The 23,851-nt window shown below is 35.9% G+C and overlaps 1 protein-coding gene and 1 non-coding gene across 5 annotated transcripts in view; one reads left to right on the top strand and one right to left on the bottom strand.

The window, feature by feature from the left end:
- Positions 1-23,851, bottom strand: part of USP34 (ubiquitin specific peptidase 34) — a 219,721-nt gene that overhangs the window by 132,050 nt on the left and 63,820 nt on the right. For all 4 annotated transcript variants that reach the window (XR_005718281.1, XM_040223999.1, XM_040223998.1 and 1 more), the window contains exons 6-10: positions 23,690-23,757; positions 19,989-20,181; positions 18,461-18,522; positions 8,250-8,331; positions 8,074-8,166 (exon numbers count right to left, since the gene is read on the bottom strand). Coding sequence is in view for 3 of the 4 variants with exons in the window: in XM_040223999.1 (XP_040079933.1) it covers positions 8,074-8,166; positions 8,250-8,331; positions 18,461-18,522; positions 19,989-20,181; positions 23,690-23,757 (498 nt within the window). In the remaining variant the exon portion in view is untranslated. The remainder of the gene's footprint in view (positions 1-8,073; positions 8,167-8,249; positions 8,332-18,460; positions 18,523-19,988; positions 20,182-23,689; positions 23,758-23,851) is intronic.
- TRNAG-CCC lies at positions 4,990-5,062 on the top strand. Its single transcript has one exon. It is a non-coding gene; the product is annotated as a tRNA-Gly (tRNA).

Raw genomic sequence — 23,851 nt, forward strand, 5'->3', positions numbered from 1 at the left:
ACTGTAAAATTATACCTGGACTTTTGATTGTGCAGAGGGCTCATACCTCTAATCCCCATGCTGATCAAAGATCAACTGGATTATATTTCTTATATTAAGTGGTTATAAAGTATTTATATAACATGTTCATTATTAAAAGAGTCAAAACAGAAGCCCCTTTATAAGTCAAAGACTACATAATATAAACTAGGAAAGTCTCCTTTGTTACACTAAACAGAATTAGGTAAATATGAGGGAAAATATAATTTTTAAAAAGATATGACTACTAAATATTACAATGTTAGTAAAATAAGCATGTTTTATAGCTACAAGCCTGCTAACTGCTAAATCAAGATATGCAACAAATATGACTAGGCCAGAAATACTCAATTTCAGGACTCCAAAAGTAAAACATATTCTATTTATCTTCAATACATTAAAAGTCTAATAGAAAACATAGATTCTTCTAAACACTGACTTTCATATTTTTCAGGCATAAATCATGTAACTTTCCTATACTGCATCATCTTATCAGGGTTAATATACACAACCTAATGCTGAAACAGAGGTAAAAATAAAATAACATTGGAAAAATTCCTCTATGGTGAGGTGACTTTTAATAAACTACTCTATTTACTTCAATCTACTATTTGATTCAACAGTGCTTACTTACACAATTGCAGTACTTTAAGACCAAAACATCGTTAGATTTTGAGAAGTGACTCATCAGTTATAAGTCTGCCCATTTTACAGATTTTACCTAAGAATATTAGTTTTAATATATTAACATTCTAATTAACACTGTACTAACAGTTTATACTTGCTTTATGTCAACAAGTGACAGATTTATACCATTCCTAATTAAAATGTGATTAAAAACATTCTGTGTAATAAACATGATTTGCAACAACTTAAATGATTAATAAAATGGGATTTTCATAATAAATATAATTCTGATTATTTTTAAATAATAAAGACCCTTAAAAGATAATTACATAATCCTGTAGAGGAGGCAAAAGACACATAAGGCTCTTTACAAGATGCACATTATGAAAACACATCCAAAAAGTGAGGAGAAAATATTAAGATGGACAGCTTTAGTTACTGGTAAAAACAGCAGTGTGGAGTTGGTTCACAGACTCTTCACTAGTTATTGAAAAGAAGAGAGGAAAAGGATGTCAGGGAAGGTGGTAGGGCAGAAAGTACCAGGAATCCATCTCCGTACCTAAAAAGCAACTGTACTACAGAAACTGTATGATGTAAGTATTCCAAAACTCTGGAGTTGCCAATCTGAACTCTTACGTTCCCAAAGGAAAACTTGGCTGGTAAACTTGTTAAGGCTGGCCATTTTCAGCCTTCAGAGTGACAGGAGCTACCCATTTCCCAGTCCTTGACCCAATGGCAAGAAGCTGTGGGGACAGCAATGGGACGCTGGTACAGTTTGTTGGAGCCATGGGTGGGCAATAATGATCTTGTGCTCCAAATAATAAATTTCTGTGTTCTGAACTTGGATCACTACATCGGATCAATGAAGTGTAGGCAGACAGGTTAACTGCCATTGTTTCAACCCAAATAAGGTGAAGTGTCTACTGGAAGAATTAAAGGAGTCACACCAGGATGTTTTTTTTTTCTTTTTGATGTTCAACAAAGAATGAATGTATAGAAGAATTTAGAAAGATACTACACATTGTAAGGGAAAGACACGGGCTCAGAAAAAAACCTGAAAAGTCCATAAAGTTTCACATTAGATTGATCTTTAGCCCAAAACAATCAGAAAAGAACAAACTCTGAAAAAGGAAGAGATCTCTTTTCCAAGTTACCATATTGTAAACTTCACACTGTTTACAACCAAAAAAAACCCACACACAATATAAAAAGAAACAGGGAAAGATGGCACATTCAAATAAATAAAATAAATCAACACAAAAGTACCATCATTCACAGAATGCAAACCCAAAGATTATAAATTACTAGACAAAAGATCCTGAAACATCTTAGTGTTAAAAGAGTTAAAGGAAAAGGGTGAAGACAGGAAAATATTGCCTGAACAAAATGAGAATATCATTAAAGACATAAATCATAAAAAGGAGCCAAAAGAGAAATGTTATAAAGTAAAATAACTGAAATAAAAAATATACTACAGAACCTCAAAAGCAGATCTGAGCAAGCAGAACAACAAAAAACTTGAAAATAGTTGAAAATAGGACAACTGAAATTACTGAGTCTAAAGAATACAAAGAAAAAGAATGAATAAGAGTGAACAGAGTCTAAGGGACCTGTGGAACACCATCCAGTCTACCAATATAATCATTGTAAAAATCTCACAGGAAAAAAAAAATGTAAACAACATATATTTAAAGACTAATAGCAAAAAGCTTCTCAACTTGAGGAAAGACACAAGTTCACAAATCCAAAATTTTCAACAAACTCCTAATAAGAGCTGAGTTACCCCAAGACATATTATAATCAAACTGCTAAAAGCCAAAGACAATAGAATAACCATGAAAGGAGAAAAGGAAATGCTGACATTACACTGCACAGAAGAAAATTTATTAAATGTAAACTTTAAAAGATCTCATTATCAACAACCTAACTTTACCACTTAGAAACTAGAAAAATAATGAACTAAACCCAAAACTAAAAGAAGGAAAATAACAAAGGTGAGGACACAGATAATAAAATACAGATTAGGAAAACAATTTTAAAAAATTAGTAAAACCAGAACTTCCCTGTGGTCCAGTGGTTAAGAATCTATCTTCCAATGCAGGAGACACAGGTTCAATCCCCGGTCAGGGAACTAGATCCTGCAGGCTCATGTGCTGCAACTAAGACCCATGCAGCCAAACAATTTTTTTTTTTTTAATTAACAAAACCAAGAGCTGGTTCTTCTAAACAAGTAATAAACTTTTTGCTAAACTAAAAATAATTTTTAAAAATAAAAAGAGGAGTAATGTAAATAGCTAAAATCAGAAAGTGGGATATTACTACCAAACTTAAAGGTTAAAAAAAATTTTTTTAAGAAAATACCATGGACACTGTATGCCAAAAATTGCTTACAAATTACCTAAACTGACTCAAGAAGAAATGAAAAATGTCTCTTTAACAAGAGAATGAGTCAGTAATCAATCTCCCAAAGTACATTTTAAAATACATGGTTTAACTTGAATTCTACCAAAACATTTAAAGAAAAATTATCACCAATCCTTCTCAAACACTTTCCCCAAACTGAAGACAATCAACTACTTTACTCATTCTATGAGACTAGCACTAACCCAATACCAAAACTTTCCTAAGAACAGAAAATAACAGAGCAGTATCTCTTTCAATGATACAAAAAGTCCTTCATAAAATATAGCAAATCAAATACAACCACGTAGTAAAAAAATTTTACCAGGACCAAATGAGATTTACTGCAGGAATACAAGATAGTTCAAAAAGAAAATTAATTACCATAATATAACATATTAATAAAAAGAAGGAAAAAAGCCATATAATCTCAACTGACAACAGAAAAGGCATCTGACAAAAATCCAACACCCTCTCAAGATAAAAACTCTCACTCAGCACTTTTAAGAAGCTGCTGCTAAGTCACTTCAGTCATGTCCAACTCTGTGCAACCCCATACACGGCAGCCTATCAGGCTCCTCCGTCCCTGGGATTCTCCTGGCAAGAACATTGGAGTGGGTTGCCATTGCCTTCTCCCCCTTTTAAGAAGAAGAACTCCTGAACATGATACAGGTGATTTATAAATCCCACAACTAACATTAAAGCCAGTACCCAATGACTGAAAAAAATTTTCCCTAGGATCAGGAACAAGACAATGATGCTCACATTCACCATAGCCACTCAACGGTACACAGAAATACTAGCCACAGATATCAGACCACAAAAATCAATCAATCAATTAAAAAATGAAAATACATTGGAAAGGACTTGTAAACCTATCCATAATGACATGATTTTATATAGAGAGAAAGCAAGTAGCGCTAAAAGCAGATTCACAAAGTTACACACTACACTGTACTGAGTACAAGCTCAACAAGCAAAATTCAGCTATTTCTATATAACAGCAATCAATTTTACATATGCAAACTGTGGAAAATTTCTTAAAGAGATGGAATACCAGACTACCTGACCTGCCTCTTGAGAAATCTGTATACAGGTCAAGAAGCAACAGTTAGAACTGGACATGGAACAACAGACTGGTTCCAAATAGGAAAAGGAGTACATCAAGGCTGTATATTGTCACCCTGCTTATTGAACTTATATGCAGACTACATTATGAGAAACACTGGGCTGGAGGAAGCACAAGCTGGAATCAAATTGCTGGAAGAAATATCAATAACCTCAGATACGCGGATGACACCACCCTTATGGCAGAAAGTGAAGAAGAACTAAGCCTCTTGATGAAAGTGAAAGAGGAAGAGTGAAAAAGTTGGCTTAAAGCTCAACAATTCAGAAAACAAAGATCATGGTATCTGGTCCCATTACTTCATGGCAATAGATGGGGAAACAGTAACAGTGTCAGACTTTATTTTTGGGGGCTCCAAAATCACTGCAGATGGTGACTGCAGCCATGAAATTAAAAGACACTTACTCCTTGGAAGGAAAGTAATGACCAACCTAGATAGCATATTCAAAAGCAGAGACATTACTTTGCCAACAAAGGTCCGTCTAGTCAAGGCTTTGGTTTTTCCAGTGGTTATGTATGGATGTGAGAGTTGGACTGTGAAGAAAGCTGAATAATAGGTACAGAGTCTTCATTAGATGTGATGTCAAAGTTTTGTACACAGGTAAGTGATGGTTAAAAAACATTTTGAGTATATTCAATGCCACTGAACTGTACATTTACAAATGGCTAAAATGGTAAATTAACAGTTTGTTATGTTGAACATATTTGTACCACAATAAAAAAAGTTTAAATAAAATATTTGTTAAAGTATTTTGTTCAACCAAAAATTCAAAACAAGTTAAAAAGAAAAGGAAAAAAAAAAAAAACCCTCTGGGACTTCCCTGATGGTCCAGTGGCTAAAACTTTGCACTCCCAATGCAGGGGTCCCAGGTTCAATCCCTGGTCAGGGAACTAGATCACACATGCCACAACTAAGAGTTTGCATGCTGTCACTAAAAAAGATCCCGCATACTGCAGCAAGATCAAAGCTTCAAAGTGCCTCAACTAAGACACAGTGCAGTCAAATGAATAAATAAAAACATATTGGAAAAAAAAGTCACTTAAATGTCAAAATCTTTACTGTAACTTTATGTAAAACTTTTTATATTTACTGAAAAATTAGTAAACACATGTAAAAATTTTCAAGTTTACATAAATGTGGGCAAAATCTCCCACCTACCTCAAGCCACTTCCCCAAAAGCAAACCTATTAAAACTTGTGTTTTTCCAAAATTGTTGCAGACACTCACAAGTACAAAGAGTACATACACATGTATGTACATTCTCTTTTTACCACTGTTTTAATACACAGTGGGAGAATACACTGGGTACTTACTGTTTCTCTTAACAAAAGATCTACTACTGTAATATTTAATAAAAATATATCTTGGAGGTCATTCCACATGAACAAAATATATCAGGTTCAGTCCTTCTCATGGCCACCGAACATTCTACTAGATGGCTTTCCCAAAACTCGTTTAGTCCCACAGTGACAGACATTCATGGTCTGGTAGTATAGTCAATGTTGTATCAAACATTTTCATGTACATGTATTTAGAAGACAAATAACTAGAAAGAGAACTGCTATGTTGTTCTCCTAAAGTTACACCACACTCTGGTCAACAGAGTGTATTGTCATATATGAGAATTATCTAATAGGTGAAAATGGTGTAATGTTAGCTGAACTTACATTTAATTATAATAAAAGATAAGCATTTTTCAAAATATTTATAAACCACTTTACACTTTTTTTCAATTTCCCATAAAGAGTAAGTCAATGCTAAAACTCACATGGAAAAATAAATGAGACACAGATTCTTTAAAAAATATATAAAGGATCAGCTTTGCCAGATATTAAGAAATGTTACACAGACACAAGGCAAAAAAAGAAAAGATATGAGTATAAAAGCAGGGACTAACAAATGTTTTCTCGATGCACCAGACAGTAAATATTTTAGGATTACAGGTGATACATTCTCTATAACAGATATTGTATTCTGCCACTGCAGTGTGGAAGCAGCCACAGACAATATGAAAATGAACAGGCAAAGCTATGGGGCAAACAAACTACAAAATCAAGTGTCCAGCCCACAGGCTGTAACTTTACCAATCCCTGGTATACAGATCATGACTATATACACAAAAAGGTCAGCCTACAAAGTTCAGAAATTGAGCCAGTAAAGATAAAACTAGTGTCTCAATTCAGTGAGGAGAATTACTGAACAAATGGAATGTGGACAACACAACCAAAAACTGGGAGGGGAAATACTGCGTATATATATGATAAATTCTTATTGGATCGAAAATTAAAAAACAAAATTGAAACAAAATGTACAGAAAGGAACTAAAGGTGAATTTTGTTGTAATCTTTAAATGCATTTCAAACCATAACACAAAAGCCACAGGCCATAAAAACTTCAACCACAAGTCTGAAACCACATAGTTGAAACTCAACTGCAGAAACCACCTGAATTAAGCAAGGAGACATCAAAGCAGAATGTAGTCATAACTCCTAACAGACAAAAAGTCCAATTTCATTGATATATAAAGATCTCCTACAAAAAAAAAGTAAAGCTATTGATAAATGGCAAAGAATATAAACATTCCAAAAAAAGGAAACAAAAAGGGTTCTTAAACACAAGATTTTCAACCTGATTCACACTAAAGAAATCCAAATTTAAAACATCAATGATAGTACTTTTCACTCACTAGTTTAGCAAATAAAAAGGAGTTTAAGAATACAACTAATTGAGGAGGATGAGAATAAGGACTTCCTTTCACTTAAAGGTGAAAAGATAAGGAATGATGCTGAAGTTGAAGCTCCAACACTTGGACCACTTGTGAAGAGCCAACTCACTGGAAAAGACCTTGATGCTGCGAAAGACTGAAGACAAAAGGAGAAAAGGGTGGCAGAGGATGAGATGATTAGACAGAATCACCAACTCAATGGACATGCATGTATTTGAGCAAACTCTGGGAGACAGAGGAGAGGGAAGCCTGGCATGCCTCAGTCCATGGGATTGCAAAGAGTCAGACATGACTTAGCATCTAAACAACAGCAAAAGGTCAAAGTGGCACTACCACACCATGAGCTACCGTAAGTAAACCACACATAAAAACTTTCAGGTAACAATTTATCCAACATAATGGTTTTGCACTTGGATGAAATGACTGTAAATAGGTTACCTGTTGTGGCATTGTTGGTAATGGAAAAGATTAGAAAAAGATAGTGCCTGTGAACAAGAATTGGTTAAATAAACTATGGTATATGCATATAATAAAACACTATCCAGTCCTTAAAAAATTAAGTGCTTTATGTTACTTATATGGAGTAATAATCTCCAGGACAAAATGTTAAGTGAAAAAAAACCAAGTCCATTTAGTATGATACATCTGTGGAAAAGAGAACAAGGAAAGAAAAATGTTTACTGTTTACAATTAGAAATTTATACAGAAAATTTATGATGCACCTGAGAGGTAAGGAACTGCACACATGAGAGACTGGTAGAAAGGGGAAAATGTATAGCATATCTTTTTTGAAAAGATATCAATTTTTTGAAAAGATATCAATTTTTTGAAATTTAAACCATATGGATATGAGCCTATTCAAAAATTAAATTAAAAAAGAAGATAGTATAATAGAAAAGAAACATAAGAATACAATGTTCAGGACAGAAGCACTGATTGTATAAATGATAATAATAGGAAAATGTCTCTTAATAAACCAAGAACCTCTGACTAGCTCTCACTTCCTTTAATTATACCACTTGTACAGGAAGATAAAACATGGATTCACAGATTTGATCCCCAATTTTTCCCATGTCTTGGTTTCTTTAGCTACAAAATGATAACAGAATTTAAGGGAATAAGCACTTAGAACATATAATAAGGAAGTATTTAATAAATGTAAGCTGTTGATATTACCTGTGCAGCAGCCCAAATGCAGTCAATATGCTGAGTACTCAATCGCCCTTCAGCTGCCAAAAAATTCAAAATCACTTGGCACTGTTTGATAATCTGGGAAAGAAAACCTTATTATAGTTAATTTTTAAAAACTTTCTCTCTTAATAGAGCAGATAAGTCATATAAAATCCACAAACCTCAATATGTAAATTTGGTCCAAATATATGCTCTACCACATTGTTGCTTATAAGCCAGTCTGCAAGTTCTTTTGCAATGGACCTAAAGTCAAATAAAAAAAACAGTTTACACATTTCAAAAACTATTAGTACCATTCTGTCCCATGTCTAAAAGCAGACTCAGGTGAAAACCCAAAACTGCTCACATACAAATTATAAGTGTTAGTGTGTTAGTCACTCAGTCATGCCCGAGTCTTTGCAACCCCATGGACTGCAGCCCACCAGGCTCTTGTGTCCATGAGATTTTCCAGGCAAGGATACTGAAGTATAAAGAAGTGACTAAATACAATCAACTGTTAATAGTACTACAAAGAGTAACTGAAACAGAAATCAAGAAATGATATTACTACCTAAATTTATGAACAAACAAAAAAATTCTGAAAAGTTAGGCTAACTAATGCCAGGTACATAGGGGAGAATACCAAGGGTAACACCCAGAAAGTGATGCATTTTCTGGCTCAAAAATCATGCCTTCCCATTATTTCCACAGTAGACACTGAAGCATTCAAGGAAGGTTTTCCCATAGGTCTGCTATGGCTGGGCTTCCCTGGTGGCTCAGTGATTACCAATCTGCCTGCCAATGCAGGAGATGCTGATTTAATCTCTGGGTTGGGAAGATTCCCCTGGAGAAGGAAATGGCAATCCACTCCATTATTCTTGCCTGGAAAATCCCATGGACAGAGAAGCCTGGTAGGCTACACAGTCCATTGAGTCACCAAATGTCAGACACTGAGTGATCAAGCATGAGCCACGATGAGTAGATACCATAAAAGTAGGTTATCAAAGGCGGGGGGGCGGCCCCCCCCAGAATCTCCAAGCCAAACGGTAACTCCCCTGCCTGATACTCAAAAAGGTTCTGCTAAAGAGTCGGGTTATCAACTGACTGTTCAGAACACTTGGCTACACTTATCATGAACAATTCACCCTTCATTTCAAAATGCGAACTTTTTATTCCTAAACAGTTTTAGATTTTCCTTCATTTTTGGAAAAGAACTAACAACTCTCTTCTAGAGTAATAAATCACTGGCACAGAAATTAAACTTATGTAGCCGGCCAAGTTCTTCTATCCATGGAATTCTCCAGGCAAGAATATTGGAGCGGACTCTCTTCTCCAAAGGATCTCCTCAACCCAGGGATCAAACCCGGGTCTCCTGCATTGTAGGCAGATTCTTTACTGACTGAGGCACCAGGGAGGCCCAACAATACACAGTGTCAGTTTATCAGTTAATTTTGTCTTTTACAGCTTTAAGATATGTGTGAAGAATAATAAACTGAACATATTTAAAGTATACAGTTCAGTGAACTCAAGCTCACATATACATCTATGAATCCATTAGCACTGTCGAGATAACAAACACATCAACCCGAAAAGTTTCTTTATGCCACTTTTATCTTTTCTCAGCTCTCACCCCCACTGCCCAGACAATCAGTGATCTGCTTTATTAGTTTTCATTTTCTAAAATTTCATGTAAAAAGATACAGTATGTAACTTTTTATAATTTTCATAATCCATTTTCCTTCATTGTCATTAACCCACTGCTCTCTCTCAGGTTTGGGCAATTATGATTAAAGCTGCTATAAGTACCCATGTGCAAGTTTTTGTGTGGATATAAGTTTTCAAATTCTTTGGGTAAATGCCAGGGAACAAGACTGTTGGATCATATGGTTATGCTGAGTTTTGTAAGAAACCATGAAACTGTCTTCCAAAGTAGCTGTACCTTCTTGCATTACCACCAGTGATGAATGAGTGTTTCTGCTGCTTTACTCTTTGTCCGCATCTGGTGTTATCAGTGTTGTGCATTTTGACTGTTCCAATAGGTGTGTAGTAGAATCTCATCGTTGTTTTGATTTGCATTTCCCTCATGTATGCATGTGCTCATGTGCTATCCGTATATCTTCCTTGGTGCAGTTATCTGCTAAAGTCAGCGTATTTTCAATCTGATTGTTCATTTTCTTGCTGTTAAATTTTTAAGAGTTCTTTGTATATTTTGAATAACAATTCTTTATCAGATGTCTTTTGCAAATGTTTTCCCCTGTCTATGGCTTGTCTTCTCATTCTCTTGACACCGTCTTTCCCAGAACAGAAGTTTTTTGAAGAATCCAGCTTATCAATTCATGGATCATGGTGTTGTATTCAAAAGGTCACCACCATAGTCTAGGTCATTTAGGTTTTTTCCTATATGATCTTTTAGGACTTTTCTAGTTTTGCATCCTATGTTTAGGCGTGTGATTCATTTTGAATTAATTTTTGTAAAGAATGTGAGATCTACATCTAGATTTTTGTTTCCACATGGTTGTCCAATTGTTTCAGTGCTATTTGCTGGATATTCTATCTCTGCTACATTGTACTGTCTTGGCACCTTTGTCAAATATCAGCTGACTATATTTATATGGGTCTATTTCTGAGCACCGTATTCTGTTCCACTGATCTGTCTGCTCTATCACCAAAACTGCACTGTCTTGAGCACTGTAAATTTAGAGTAACTGTTGAAGGTGAGTAATGTCAGTCCTCCAACCTTCCAATACACTGAAGAACAGTGGTGAGAAGGGATACCCTTTCTTTGTTTCTGATCTTAGTGGAAAAACTTTGACCTTCACATCATTAAGTATGGTGTTAGCAGTAGGAGGTTTTGCAGATGTCCTTTATCAGGTTGATTTAGTTTCCTTCTGTGCCTCATTTACTGAGCGTTTTTACCATGAATAGTAAAGTCTGACTTTGTCAAATTTTGACTTTACATGAACTGACTTTGAAATGCTGCACCAGCCTTCAATACCTGAGATAAATCTCACTTGGTTGTGGTGTATCATTCTTTTTATACCTTGTTGGATTCAATTAGCTAATATTTTCTAAGGGTTGTCATATGTTTGTTCATGAGAAATACTGGCCTGTAGTTTTCTTGTAATGTCTTTGTCTGGTTTTGCTATTAGGGTGATGCTGGCCTCAATGAGTAAGGCTTCCTTCTGCTATCTTCTGAAAGAAACTGTAGAGAACTGGTACAATTTCTTCCTTAAATATGTGGTTAAATTTACTAGTGAACCCACCTGGGCCTGGTACTTGTTTCGGAAAGTTATTAATTGTTGATTCACTTTAATTGATCCAGGCCCTTTCAGATTAATTCTTTTAAAAAATTTTAAATGGTTACCAGAGAAGAATACCTAATGAAAAAAGAAGTGTTACGTATACTGTGGTAGAAGAAAACAGGTTTCAAAACAGGATGTGTAGCGAAAAGATTCCAAGTTTTTTCAGCAACATAAATTATACACAGAAAAACTGGGAAGAAATTAACAATTCCTTTTCTTGTTTATCCACAACAGAATTATTTTTAATTTTAAAATTACTATAAATAGTTTTTTAAAGAAGCTATGAATTAAGACATATGGCCTCAAAGGGTGAAACATTAAAATAAAACTACTAGTGGTATATTTTACCTATTTCTGAGTAGGCTGACAGAAGCTATGATCCACAAATCAACTCCATGATTTCTTTAACACAGAAAAAGATAATTCAACAACTAAAAATAATTCTTTCAGTTTCTTGAAAAACATTCAAAGTAGTGTAAAACTGGACAACATTATCAATAACAACCATTCAGGACTGTGGAAACATACACACAACTGGGACTCACATAAGGACTAAGGGGAGCAGAAAGAAAATTTGAAGAAATTATGGTCAAACATCCCAAATTTGAAGAAAAATGTTCATCTACACATTCAAGAACCATAATAAACTCCAACTAAGATAAACACAAGGATATCAACTCCCAGAGACACCACAATCAAATTCTTAAAAGCCAATAACCAATAGAAAAATCTTAAAAACAGCAAAAAAATAAATAAGCACATACAGAAGAACTACAATAAGATTAGCAGCACTTTTTTATCAGATAATAGAGCTATACTGAAACAATGTTCCTATATTTTATTAGAATTGTTATTAATCTGAAGTAGACAGTAATAAAGATGCATACTATAACCCATAAAACAACCACTAATTTTTAAAGTATAAAAAAATAGAATTAAAATGGTATACAGTTGGCTCTCTGTATCCATGGATTCTGCATCCATAGATGCAAACAAAAGAGGATCAAAAATATTTCTTAAAAAAATTCCAGGAAGTTCTAAAAGGCAAAAGTTGAATTTGCCACATGCTGACAACTATTTACATAACACTTACATTTTGGTATCCTCAGGTGGTCTAGAACCAATTCCCAACACATACCAAGAGACAACTACACTACTGCAAAATAAGGCAGTAAAGGAGAAACAGAAAAAAATTTTTAATTAAGACATAAAAAAACCAAAAGCAAAATGGCAGGCATAACTCCAACTATACAGTAACTGAATTAAATAATACAACCATAAGGGAGTACTGTTAAGAGTGGATTTTTTTCCCCAATCCAACTAATGCTGTCATCAACAGATGTATGTTAGATCCAAAAATACCAACAGGTTGAAAGTAAGAGGATGGAAAGAGTAAACATAATAAAGTTACACTGGCTATACTAACATCAAATGAAATGAACTAAGCCAAATATTGTTTTAAAGAGACAAAGAGGGACATTTTAGGATGATGAAAGGATGAAATTATCAACATAACATAGTAACTATAAACAGAGTGTTCCCAACAAAATGTCCTCAAGTACATGCAGCCAAAACCAACAAAAACTGAGAGAGAAAAAGAAATACAGCCAATTCTCATCACCCCTGGTAGTTGTATCTTACAATGTCACTGCACTGAGTTAGCTAATACTGAACCCCTGAATATTATTACCTACCACTAATAGTAATATAGATTACTATTACCCACTACTTTAATGAATAAAAAGAACATGTTATTAGCATCAAGGGCTTCCTAGAGTGGGTTCTCTTTAAAAGAACGACCCAGTGCAATAATGTGACTCGTTGGTTAGAGTGACTGAAAGAAGACACCAACTTTGATTAAAAGCAAACCTCACATAGTAACATTAAGTACCCAATTTGGTCTACAATTCATTTGCAGAACTTCTTCAAAGAAATATTGTTTCACAAAACTAATATTTGTTTTGAAACTTCCACTTCAGTCAAAACAATGCAAGGGAGACTTTTCCCTTTATATAAAACTGTCATCATAAAAAGTTCATCAACATCATTCCCCTTCCCCATTCCCTCTGGAAAAGAGACATGGCTCTCATTTAAGTGTTACCATGTTGTTTTCTTCAATACTTTTTCTAAAAACTTTTTATAATTGAGGTACAATGGACAAATAACATTATTAATTCCAAATGCACAACATGATGATTCAATATTTGTATATATAGCTAAATGATTGTTATAGTAAGTAAATGGCAATCCACTCCTGGACTATTGCCTGGAAAATCCCATGGGCAGAGGAGCCTGGTAGGCTACTGTCCACAGGGTCGCAAAGAGTTGGATACAACTGAGCGACTTCACTTCACTATGATGGTGTTACAAATTTTTTTTTTCCTTTGTGATGAGAACTTTTAAGATCTACTCTAACAATTTTCAAATATGCAATACAATATTATTAACTATAGCCACCATGCTATATATTACCACTCCCATAACTTACTTATTTTGTAACTAGACATTTGTAGCTTTTGACCTCCCTCACCTCTTCTGCCCTCCTCTGCCCTCCACACCTCTGACAACTACCAATATATTCTTTGAGCTTAGGGTTTCTGGTTTTTAAAGTCTGTATATAAATGAGAGCATATGATATCTTTTTGATTAATTTCACTTAGTATAATGCCCTCAAAGTCCACCTATGTTACCATAAATGGCAAAATTTCATTCTTTTTATGGGTGAATAGTATTCCATTGTATATTATATTTTACCATAGAACTGAAAGAACAAATAAATACAGTCAATTCTCATTTTTTACTCATGCCAACTGAATCCTATAAAATCTCTGCACTGAGTAAATTCATATTGAACTCTTGAATAGCAAATTCTGAAAAAAAGAACTTCTTTTCAGATTCTATTTTCGTTTTACAAAAGAGAAAATGAGCATCAGTTCAGTGACACAGCTCAGTTCAGTTCAGCTGCTCAGTCATGTCCAACTCTTTGCAACCCCATGAACTGCAGCACACCAGGCCTCCCTGTCCATCACCAACTCCCGGAGTTTACTCAAACTCATGTCCATCGAATCAGTGATGCCATCCAACCATCTCATCCTCTGTCGTCCCCTTCTCCTTCTGACTTCAATCTTTCCCAGCAGCAGGGTCTTTTCCAATGAGTCAGTTCTTCGCATCAGGTGGCCAAAGTATTGGAGTTTCAGCATCAGTCCTTCCAATGAATATTCAGGACTGATTTCCTTTAGGATGGACTGGTTGGATCTCCTTGCACCCCACAGGACTCTCAAGAGTCTTCTCCAACACCACAGTTCAAAAGCATCAATTCTTCGGTGCTCGGCTTTCTTGATAGTCCAACTCTCACATCCATACATGACTACTGCCCCAATATCAAGTACTAGACATGAGACTCATATCCCTCCAACTGGCCCAGAGTCACAGCTTCCTGCACTATATTGCAGGCCTCCTACCACTTCCATCCCCTGGTCCTTTTGGAACCAGTGCTAAAACAAGAAAACAAAGCATCACTTTATATGACTTTAGCTGGGAATGTGCATGTTGGGAGACTTTCTTATTGCTCTGTGCATTTCAGCAAGACTGTGAAGAACCACAAGTATTGATTTGGGGGTTACAAATAAACTGTAGCACACAGGCAAATTAATAAAAACAGAATCCACAAAATGAGGATAAAGTGAAGTCAGAGACCTCAATGCCCTACTTTTAATAACAGACTGGAACAAGTAGATAAAAAATCAACAAGGATACTGAAGACAAACATTACAAATTCACTAGACCTAAAAGACACCTATAGAACACTCCATACAACAGCTGAATAAAGTCTTCTTAAGCACACATGAACATTCTGTGGTACAGACTATATGTTAATCTGTAAAACAAGACAAATAACCCAACTAAAAACTAGGCCAAAAAGTGAACAAACAATTCACCAAAGAAGAAACAGAATGGCAAATAACCATATAAAAAGATGCTCAACATCACTGGTAATTAGGCAAATACAAATTAAAGTCATAATGAAATGACACTAACACCCACTATAATGGCTATAATAAAAAATACAGGTAAAAACAAGTGTTGATGAGATTGGGGAAAACTGAAACCTTCATATATTGCTAGTGGAAATATAATACAGGAATGCTGGAAAACATTTTGACAGTTCCTTTAAAAGTTAAACATAAAATGACCTTACAAACCAGCTGATCATACCTACGTATCTACCAAGAGAAATGAAAACATATGTCCACAAAAAGACTTATAAACAAATATTTAAAGTAGCATTATCCATACTAACCAAAAAGTAGAAACAATCAAAATATCCATCAATTTGGTAAAAAACAAAATGTGATAAAGCTACATAGTGTAACACTATTCACCAACAAAAAGGAAGGAAGTACTAATTCACACCACAACATGAATGAACCACAAAATAAAACAGTGTAAGTGAAAGGTGGCAATTGAAAATAAACACTATCATATGATTCCATTTACAGGAAACCACTAAAATAGGCAAATCTATAGACAAAGATTATAGGGGCTGGAGATAAGAATGGGGATTGACCCACTGCTGGGCATACACACCAAGGAAGCCAGAACTGAAAGAAACACGGGTACCCCAATGTTCATCACAGCACTGTTTACAATAGACAGAACATGGAACCAACCTAGATGTCCATCCGCAGACAAATGGATAAGAAAGCTGTGGTACATATACACAGTGGAATATTACTCAGCCATTAAAAAGAATGCATTTGAATCAGTTCTAATGAGGTGGATGAAACTGGAGCCTATTACACAGAGTGAAGTAAGTCAGAAACAGAAACACCAATACAGTATATTAACGCATACATATGGAATTTAGAAAGATGGTATTGATGATCCTATATGAGAGACAGCAAAAGAGACACAGATGTAAAGAAGAGTCGTTTGGACTCTGTGGGAGTAGGCGAGGGTGGGATGATTTGAGAGAATAGCATTGAAACATGTATATTATCATCTGTGAAACAGATCACCAGGCCAGGTTTGATGCATGAGACAGGGTGCTCAGGGCTGGTGCACTGGGATGACCCTGAGGGATGGATGGGGAGGAAGGTGGGAGGGGGGTTAGGGATGGGGAACACATGTACCACCATGGCTGATTCATGTCAATGCATGGCAAAAACCACTACAATATTATAAAGTAATTAGCCTCCAATTAAAATAAACAAATTAATTTAAAAAAACAAACAAACAAAAAGAATGGGGACTGACATAATTCCCTGGCGGTCCAGTGGCTAAGGCTCTGAGCTTCTACTGCAGGAGGCATGAGGGCAATCCCTGGCCAGGGAACTAAGATTCCACATGCCATGGTACAGGAAGGGTAGAGGGGATACAACTGACTACAAATGGGCAAAAGGGATCTTTCTGAAGTGATATAAATGTTCTACAACTGGACTGTGATGAAAGTTGCACAACTCTGTAAATTTGCTAAAATTCATTATAAAAACAGGTGAGTTTTATGATATGTGCATTATCTATACCTTAATAAAACTGCTTAAAAAGACAGACACAATTCACAGGCTCCAACAATGTTTATCACACTTTTTGAATTTGTTCCAATCTTTCCACACTGTACAAACTCTTCTCTTCCCAACTTAAAATATCTCTACTATTCCTCAAAACTTTTAATCCCCTCCCTCTTAAGCATGTCTTTAGTATGTATAAACTTCACACATTTTTTTAATGGAATTCCTTCTTACTCTCTATCCACAGGAACATAAAAACCTACCCTGTACATGTAGGGTTACTGCACTGGTGAGTCCAAGACTTTTAATTTCTGTCTTTTTGCAGGGATGGGGAGTGATTACTTCATTGGCAATTTTAAAATTATCTTAAAGGCAGTCTGAAGGAGTGCAAGGGGATGCACTGAGGTGTCAAAAGGGAAATACAGACATGTAGTTTAATATACATTGGATATAATCTACTTACTATCTTGACTGTGTGAAATAGTACTCCAGTATGAACCAGAATTTATAAAGCTACTACCAATTCTGGGCCACACATTTTAAGGGGACTTAAACTGACAAAGAATGTTGCCAAAAGTGAATGACCTGCCTGGCCATATATCTAATAACCATAGTATGTGGAAAAAAAAAGTACAGGCATGGCCTCTGGTTTCCAAACTCACGAAGGGATGAGTTCACCTGAAATTAGCTCCACAGAGCAGAACTAAGATCAACGCATGAAAGTTATAGTAAACCAAAAATATGACTCATTGTATCATTACTAATTTTCTAACACCTTCGAACTACGTAACTCAGGAATTCTCTGGCGATCCAGTGGTTAGGATTCCACACTTTCACAACCAAGAGTATGGGTCTGATCCCAAGTCAGTGGCTCAGAAGTAAAGAATCTGCCTGCTAAGCAGGAGACTTCAATCCCTAGGTTCAGGAGAATCCACTAGAGGAGGAAATAGCAACCCACTTCAGTATTCTTGCCTGGGGAATGCCATGAACAGAGGAGTATGGGGGGCTACAGTCCATGGGATCACAAAAGAGTCCAACACAACTCAGCCACTAAACAACCACAGGAAACAAAGATTCTGCAAGCTGAGCAGTCGCACAGCAAAAATAAAACTAACAAACTCTGTTAAAGCAGAAAATAATACTACCCAACTGAGATTTTAAAAAATGACTTCCGTACTGGATGGACAACTAAATAGAATATTAGAAAAATAAGCATTTCTAAGTACTTTAAAAAGCTGTAGGTTATAAAAACTACTTTTCATACATGAGCATCATGAAATTGGTTTTTCCAAAAAAAAAAAAAAAATGTGTTAAATGAGAGCTTTTCCTGTATCAAGTGTAGTTTCCAAAAACTATCAGTACCATATTCTTTACTATTAAGTTCTCCTGTATAGTCTCTCTTTGTATTTAGTGAAAAATAACACTATATGTTTAAGTGTTGCAATATATTCCTCTGAAAGCTTATTAAAGGCTATACCACAAGGCAAAATATTTCCAGTGAACACTTCAAATAAAGCCAGTTATATTTATCATATAAATAGCTACACACTGAAATAGTGTACTTATGCATAAATTACTTACGTTTCTGTGTCTGATACCAATGATTCATTATTGCACACATCATTGAAGGTGTGAAGCTGATTCTATACAGAAAAGAAACATATTTTTCCAAAATTATTATTGCATGTTAGCAACTGGCAAGAAACACAGTTTGATGTATTTGATATGTAGATCAGAAAGCAATAATCAGATCAAAATTATGAAATATAAGATCATCAGATATATACTTCCCAATTAACCTATTTTGTTTATCATTTTTAAACATGAATTCACTCCACAAGCAATACTTGGGCTTTATTTCACTGGGAATGTTAGAAAAAAGCTGAATAAGGGAAAAAAATCACAAAAATTTAATGCAAAGCAGCAAGTAATGTGTCATTGTGTGCATGCCAAGTCACTTCAGTAGTGTCAGATTCTTTGCCACCCCACGGATTGTAGCCCGCCAGGCTCCTCTGCCATGGGGATTCTCCAGGCAAGAATACTGGAGTGGGTTGCCATGCCCTCCTCCAGAGGATCTTCCCAACCCAGGGACCAAACCGCCACCTCTTATGTCTCCTGCATTGGCAGACAGCTTCTTCACCACTAGTGCTACCTGAGAAGCCCAATGAATTTCAAGAAAGGCTCCCTAGACCTATACTTTTAAGATCTGATTTCGGAAACTGCAATTGTTTTCTACATTTACAGTGTAATACATGGGTAAAATCTAGCCACTTCAGAATAACTACACTACAAAAACAGGTAGTAAATATAAAGGAGTAAATCTAATACAGACCTTTGTAAACCAGAGTAAGCATATCCATTCTGAAAAATGCAGCTAACTACTTAGCTCTAAGTGAAATGTCATTCAAGAAGACAGATTCAAGAACACCAGATTCTTGCCACCGCTCCTCTGAGAGAAGCTAATAATATGTATTTCTCACCATTTAAAACAGTATTTGCTACTGTGCAAACCAAAAATTTCTGTTAGTCAAATTTGGCCTATGACCCAATTATCTGTGGCTTCTACCTGAAATGAATTAGTCCTTATAATCTTCAATTCTTTTTCTCCCTGAAAACACTGCTTTCTAAATGTAAAAAACTGAACAGCTAGGACTTCCCTGGTGGTCCAGTGGCCAAGACCCCATGCTCCAAATGCAGGGGGCCTGGGTTCAATTCCTGGTCAGGGAACTAGATCTCACACGCTGCAACTAAGATCTGGCACAATGAAATAAATAACAATAAATGTTTTTTTAAAAAAAGAAGGGGGAAATTTTACAAAAAATAACTACATATATATATATATATAAACTGAAGGAGTTGGACCTGGAAATCAGAAAGACCTAAGGTATAAATCCTTCCAAGTCCCTGCATCTTCACATTTAAAACAGGAGGAAAGAGAACACATAAGAAATGATTTCTAAGGACCACACAAAGTAATGCACTTAAAGTCCTTAGCACAATGCCGAGCATGGCACAGGTGGCTCCATCAGCAGTAGGTATTATGATGATGATAATGACAGCCTGAGAAGACAAGCAAAAAATTACCAAAAATAAAACAAAAATAGCTTACAGTTATCTGACTCAGTCCAGCCAACCTCATAGTCAAAGTAGGTGACATAAAGTACTTAAATGCAAGATCTAGGCTTTCTTTATCAAAGCACAACGTCGTGTCCAATGGTTCTTTCACTGTGCTCCACATTAAGTCAGCCATGTTGCGAGCCGCACTCTGCCTTAACTCCTGATCAGAGAGCTTGCATAAATACCTGAAATGATTGAGAAATACAACATACACAAAAACTTGCAAACTATTTCTTAATCCCACTTAAAAATTTAATAATATTCCTTTGCTCCCTAACTTCAAAATGTTTAGTACAGTAGAACCTGACATCCTGGGATTAATATCCCCAATCTAAACTATTTCTAAGTGATGCTTCAAGGATTGTGACCTGTGGCAATGTGTCCTTTGCTGAGAGTTCAACATGAATCAGAAACGGCAAAGTCCAAACCAACATAGAAGGTGGGTGGAGGGAGGGAAGGAGGAAGAAACTACACAGAGACAAGTGGTTTAACATCAGATTCCGTACCCGCACCTCCAATAAAGCTTTCTATTCTCTAATACCTGTCATGTATATATACAGCTCTTGCTTTTAATAAGTTTCAGTTAACTTCATACAAACAACATATCTACTTCCTGACACAGCCAAAATCCTTCAAAATGTGTACATTTTAAACAGCATTATTTGGGTTTCAAAAATCACAATCCACTGGTTTTCCTCTCAGGCCCTATCTATATTATTTGGTTGGTTCCTCCTCCTCTACCCAACCTTTCAACATTACTGCTCCTCAGGGCTCATAATGGATTGCAAAAAGACTCTATATCCCTCCCATCACTTCATACAGCAGTCTTTGCAATGTGACTTCGCCACTCTTCCTATCAAAAGTGTCATTTCTCTATTTCCTTGCATCTGAACTTTGCCATGAAAGTACCTTTGGCCAATGGCACAAAGAAATGTGACACAGCAGAAGCTTAAAAGCATTTGGGCTTGCTCTCTATTGCTGGGAACTCTTCAACTACCAAGAAAATGGACTCAGGAAAGCCTACTGGATGAAAGACACATAGTTAATGCCCCAAATAAAATCCAGCCAAATGCCAAAATATGTATGAGCACCTCTCTCCACCCGAGACCAATCCACCTGCCAACCACAAGACAAACGAATGAAGTTATCTATCCTAGAGCATCCAGGTCCAGCCAAGTCAACACAGATCGGAAGAGCTAACCAACCGGAGACCTGTGAGAAATGATAAATGGCCGTTATTTTAAGCTACTAGTGCTTAAAATAGTGCTGGGTGTTTTCTTACACAGCAAAAGCTACCTGATACAGGCCTCCATCCTAGATTCACTTCTATTCTCTTTTTACATTCTCTCCCTAGATGAGTTCATTTATTTACTCCAGAAGATTCTAAGAGTGATTCTTTATGCTGACAACTCCTAAATTAATGCTGTTGTTCTAAATTACATGCTTTTACTCCCAATTTCCTACTGTCACTTAAATGTCCCACAGGCATGTAAAAATGAAGTCTTTAAACTCTCCCAGTCTTTCCCATCTCAGTTAATGATACTAACTGCAACAAGAGGAATCAAGGAGAAGAGGGTTAAGTATCATCCACTATGCTATCCCTTTTCTTAAAATCCCACAATCATCAATCTTGTTGCTTTCATTCTCAACTATACCCAGTGAATCTGCAAAACGTAACAGTAACCTTGTACAAGTTTACTGCTTATCAACAATCCTAGAACAAGGATCCGTAACTTCTTTCCAGGACTGCCGCATTAACTTTTCAGTTGGTCTCCCAGCTTCTCCTTCAACCCTCCTATAATTTATGAGGCAATTTCCAAGCTACTGAAAGGCCAACCTCATCTTTTAAAAACCGCTATGAGGGCTTCCCTGGTGATCCAGTGGTTAAGAATTCATCTGCCAATGCAGTGGACACACTTTCAATCCCTGGTCCAGGACGACCCCATGCTGCAAGGCAGCTGAGCCCTGTGTGCCGCAACTACTGAAGCCTGCGAGCCTGGAGCCTGTGCTCTGCAACCAGAGGAGCCCCTACTCTCCACAAGCGGACAGAGCCCACGGGCTTGGAGCAGCGAAGACCCAGCACAGCCACCAATAAAACAACCAAATCTGTTTAGAAAATTAAGCTATTTAAAAAAAAAAAAAATCAGGATTCATCTACTTAAATAGACCCCACTGCTAAAAGTAAATTCAAATTCCTTGCAACAGCTTGACGGTCCTAAATAATTTTATCAATCATATCCATAATCGAACTTCCCTGTACATTATTCTCTACCAATCTACATCTAGTTTTTTAATGTCATATTCTTTCCAACTTCAAAGCCTATGTCTTTATGTTCCTTCTAGCTGAAATATGTCCTTCTAATTAATATCTGATGAGCAGATTCATGTTCTTCAGATGTCACCTTTCTGAAAGGCCTCATATTCTCTATCACCTTATATCTTTTCTTGCACAGGATTCAGCATTATCTGATTCTTTTCCTGATACTTTCTCCAATAACTTAGACAGTAACTGGAAAACAGTAGGCACTCAAATTTTTGCTAATGCAAGAATAAGAAAAATTATAAAGAACTCTTAAATATTATCAAGTAACACAATCTGAGAACATCAACAGCTTACATCCTACATTTAAACAATACAATTTTTTCTCTATCTTCATCATAGGTTTCGTTCATAGGTTAGGACTTACAAAACACAAGTATCACTTGCTCCTCAATGAGACCTTCTCCATACCCACAGTTACCAATCATGACCCACCTACTAGAACTCTCAATCCATTCTTGTCATTATTTTTCTCTGTAGTACTCATGAATTTTTTTATTTTTTAATTAATTTATTTATTTTAATTGGAGGTTAATTATAATATTGTAGTGGTTTTTGCCATACATTGACATGAATCAGCCATGGGTGTACATGTGTTCCCCATCCTGAACCCATCCCCCCCCCCACCTCCCTCCCCATCCCATCCCTCAGGGTCATCCCAGTGCACCAGCCCTGAGCACCCTGTCTCATGCATTGAACCTGGGCTGGCGATCTATTTCACAGATGATAATATACATGTTTCAGTGCTATTCTCTCAAACCATCCCACCCTCGCCTTCTCCCAACAGAGTCCAAAAGACTGTTCTTTACATCTGTGTTTCTTTTGCTGTCTCACATATAGGGTCATTGTTACCATCTTTCTAAATTCCATGTATATGCGTTAATATACTGTATTGGTGTTTTTCTTTCTGACTTACTTCACTCTGTATAATAGGCTCCAGTTTCATCCACCTCATTAGAACTGATTCAAATGCATTCCTTTTAATAGCTGGTATATGACTTTCTAATGGACTCCACTATTTTTATTGTGTACACAGACTATACAAAAGGAGGTAATTTTTCTTCTCTGCTATATTCCCTGTGCCTATAAAACTTCATATATATTTGCTTACTGAATAAATATAGCTGAATATCATGGAGCCACTGTTAATCTCTCATTTTTTATACTCATGGAAAAAAATTCCAACATGAATTGCTTAAAAGTAAACATTAAATACAAAAATACATATGTTCATTAAAAACTATAAATTGTCAATTAAATTTTCTCTGGAGAATGTGAATACAAAGGACTTTCAAACAATATAATTCTGTACTACTATATGAACAGTTTAAACACTACTATATTGACAACAAGGGGAGAAAAGTTAAACTTACCTGATAACGTATGTCCTAAAAGGAATAATGTGCTGCATGACAGCAGGGATATGCAGCCATATTCTAATCTATAAAGAAACATAAAAGCAATATTAATGTATAATGAATATATGAAATACATGTCTTTAAGAACAAGAACATTTAGTATTTTGCTACATCTAA

The sequence above is a fragment of the Oryx dammah genome, unplaced genomic scaffold (assembly GCF_014754425.2).
Source record: "Oryx dammah isolate SB20612 unplaced genomic scaffold, SCBI_Odam_1.1 HiC_scaffold_25, whole genome shotgun sequence".
Classification (NCBI taxonomy): domain Eukaryota; kingdom Metazoa; phylum Chordata; class Mammalia; order Artiodactyla; family Bovidae; genus Oryx; species Oryx dammah.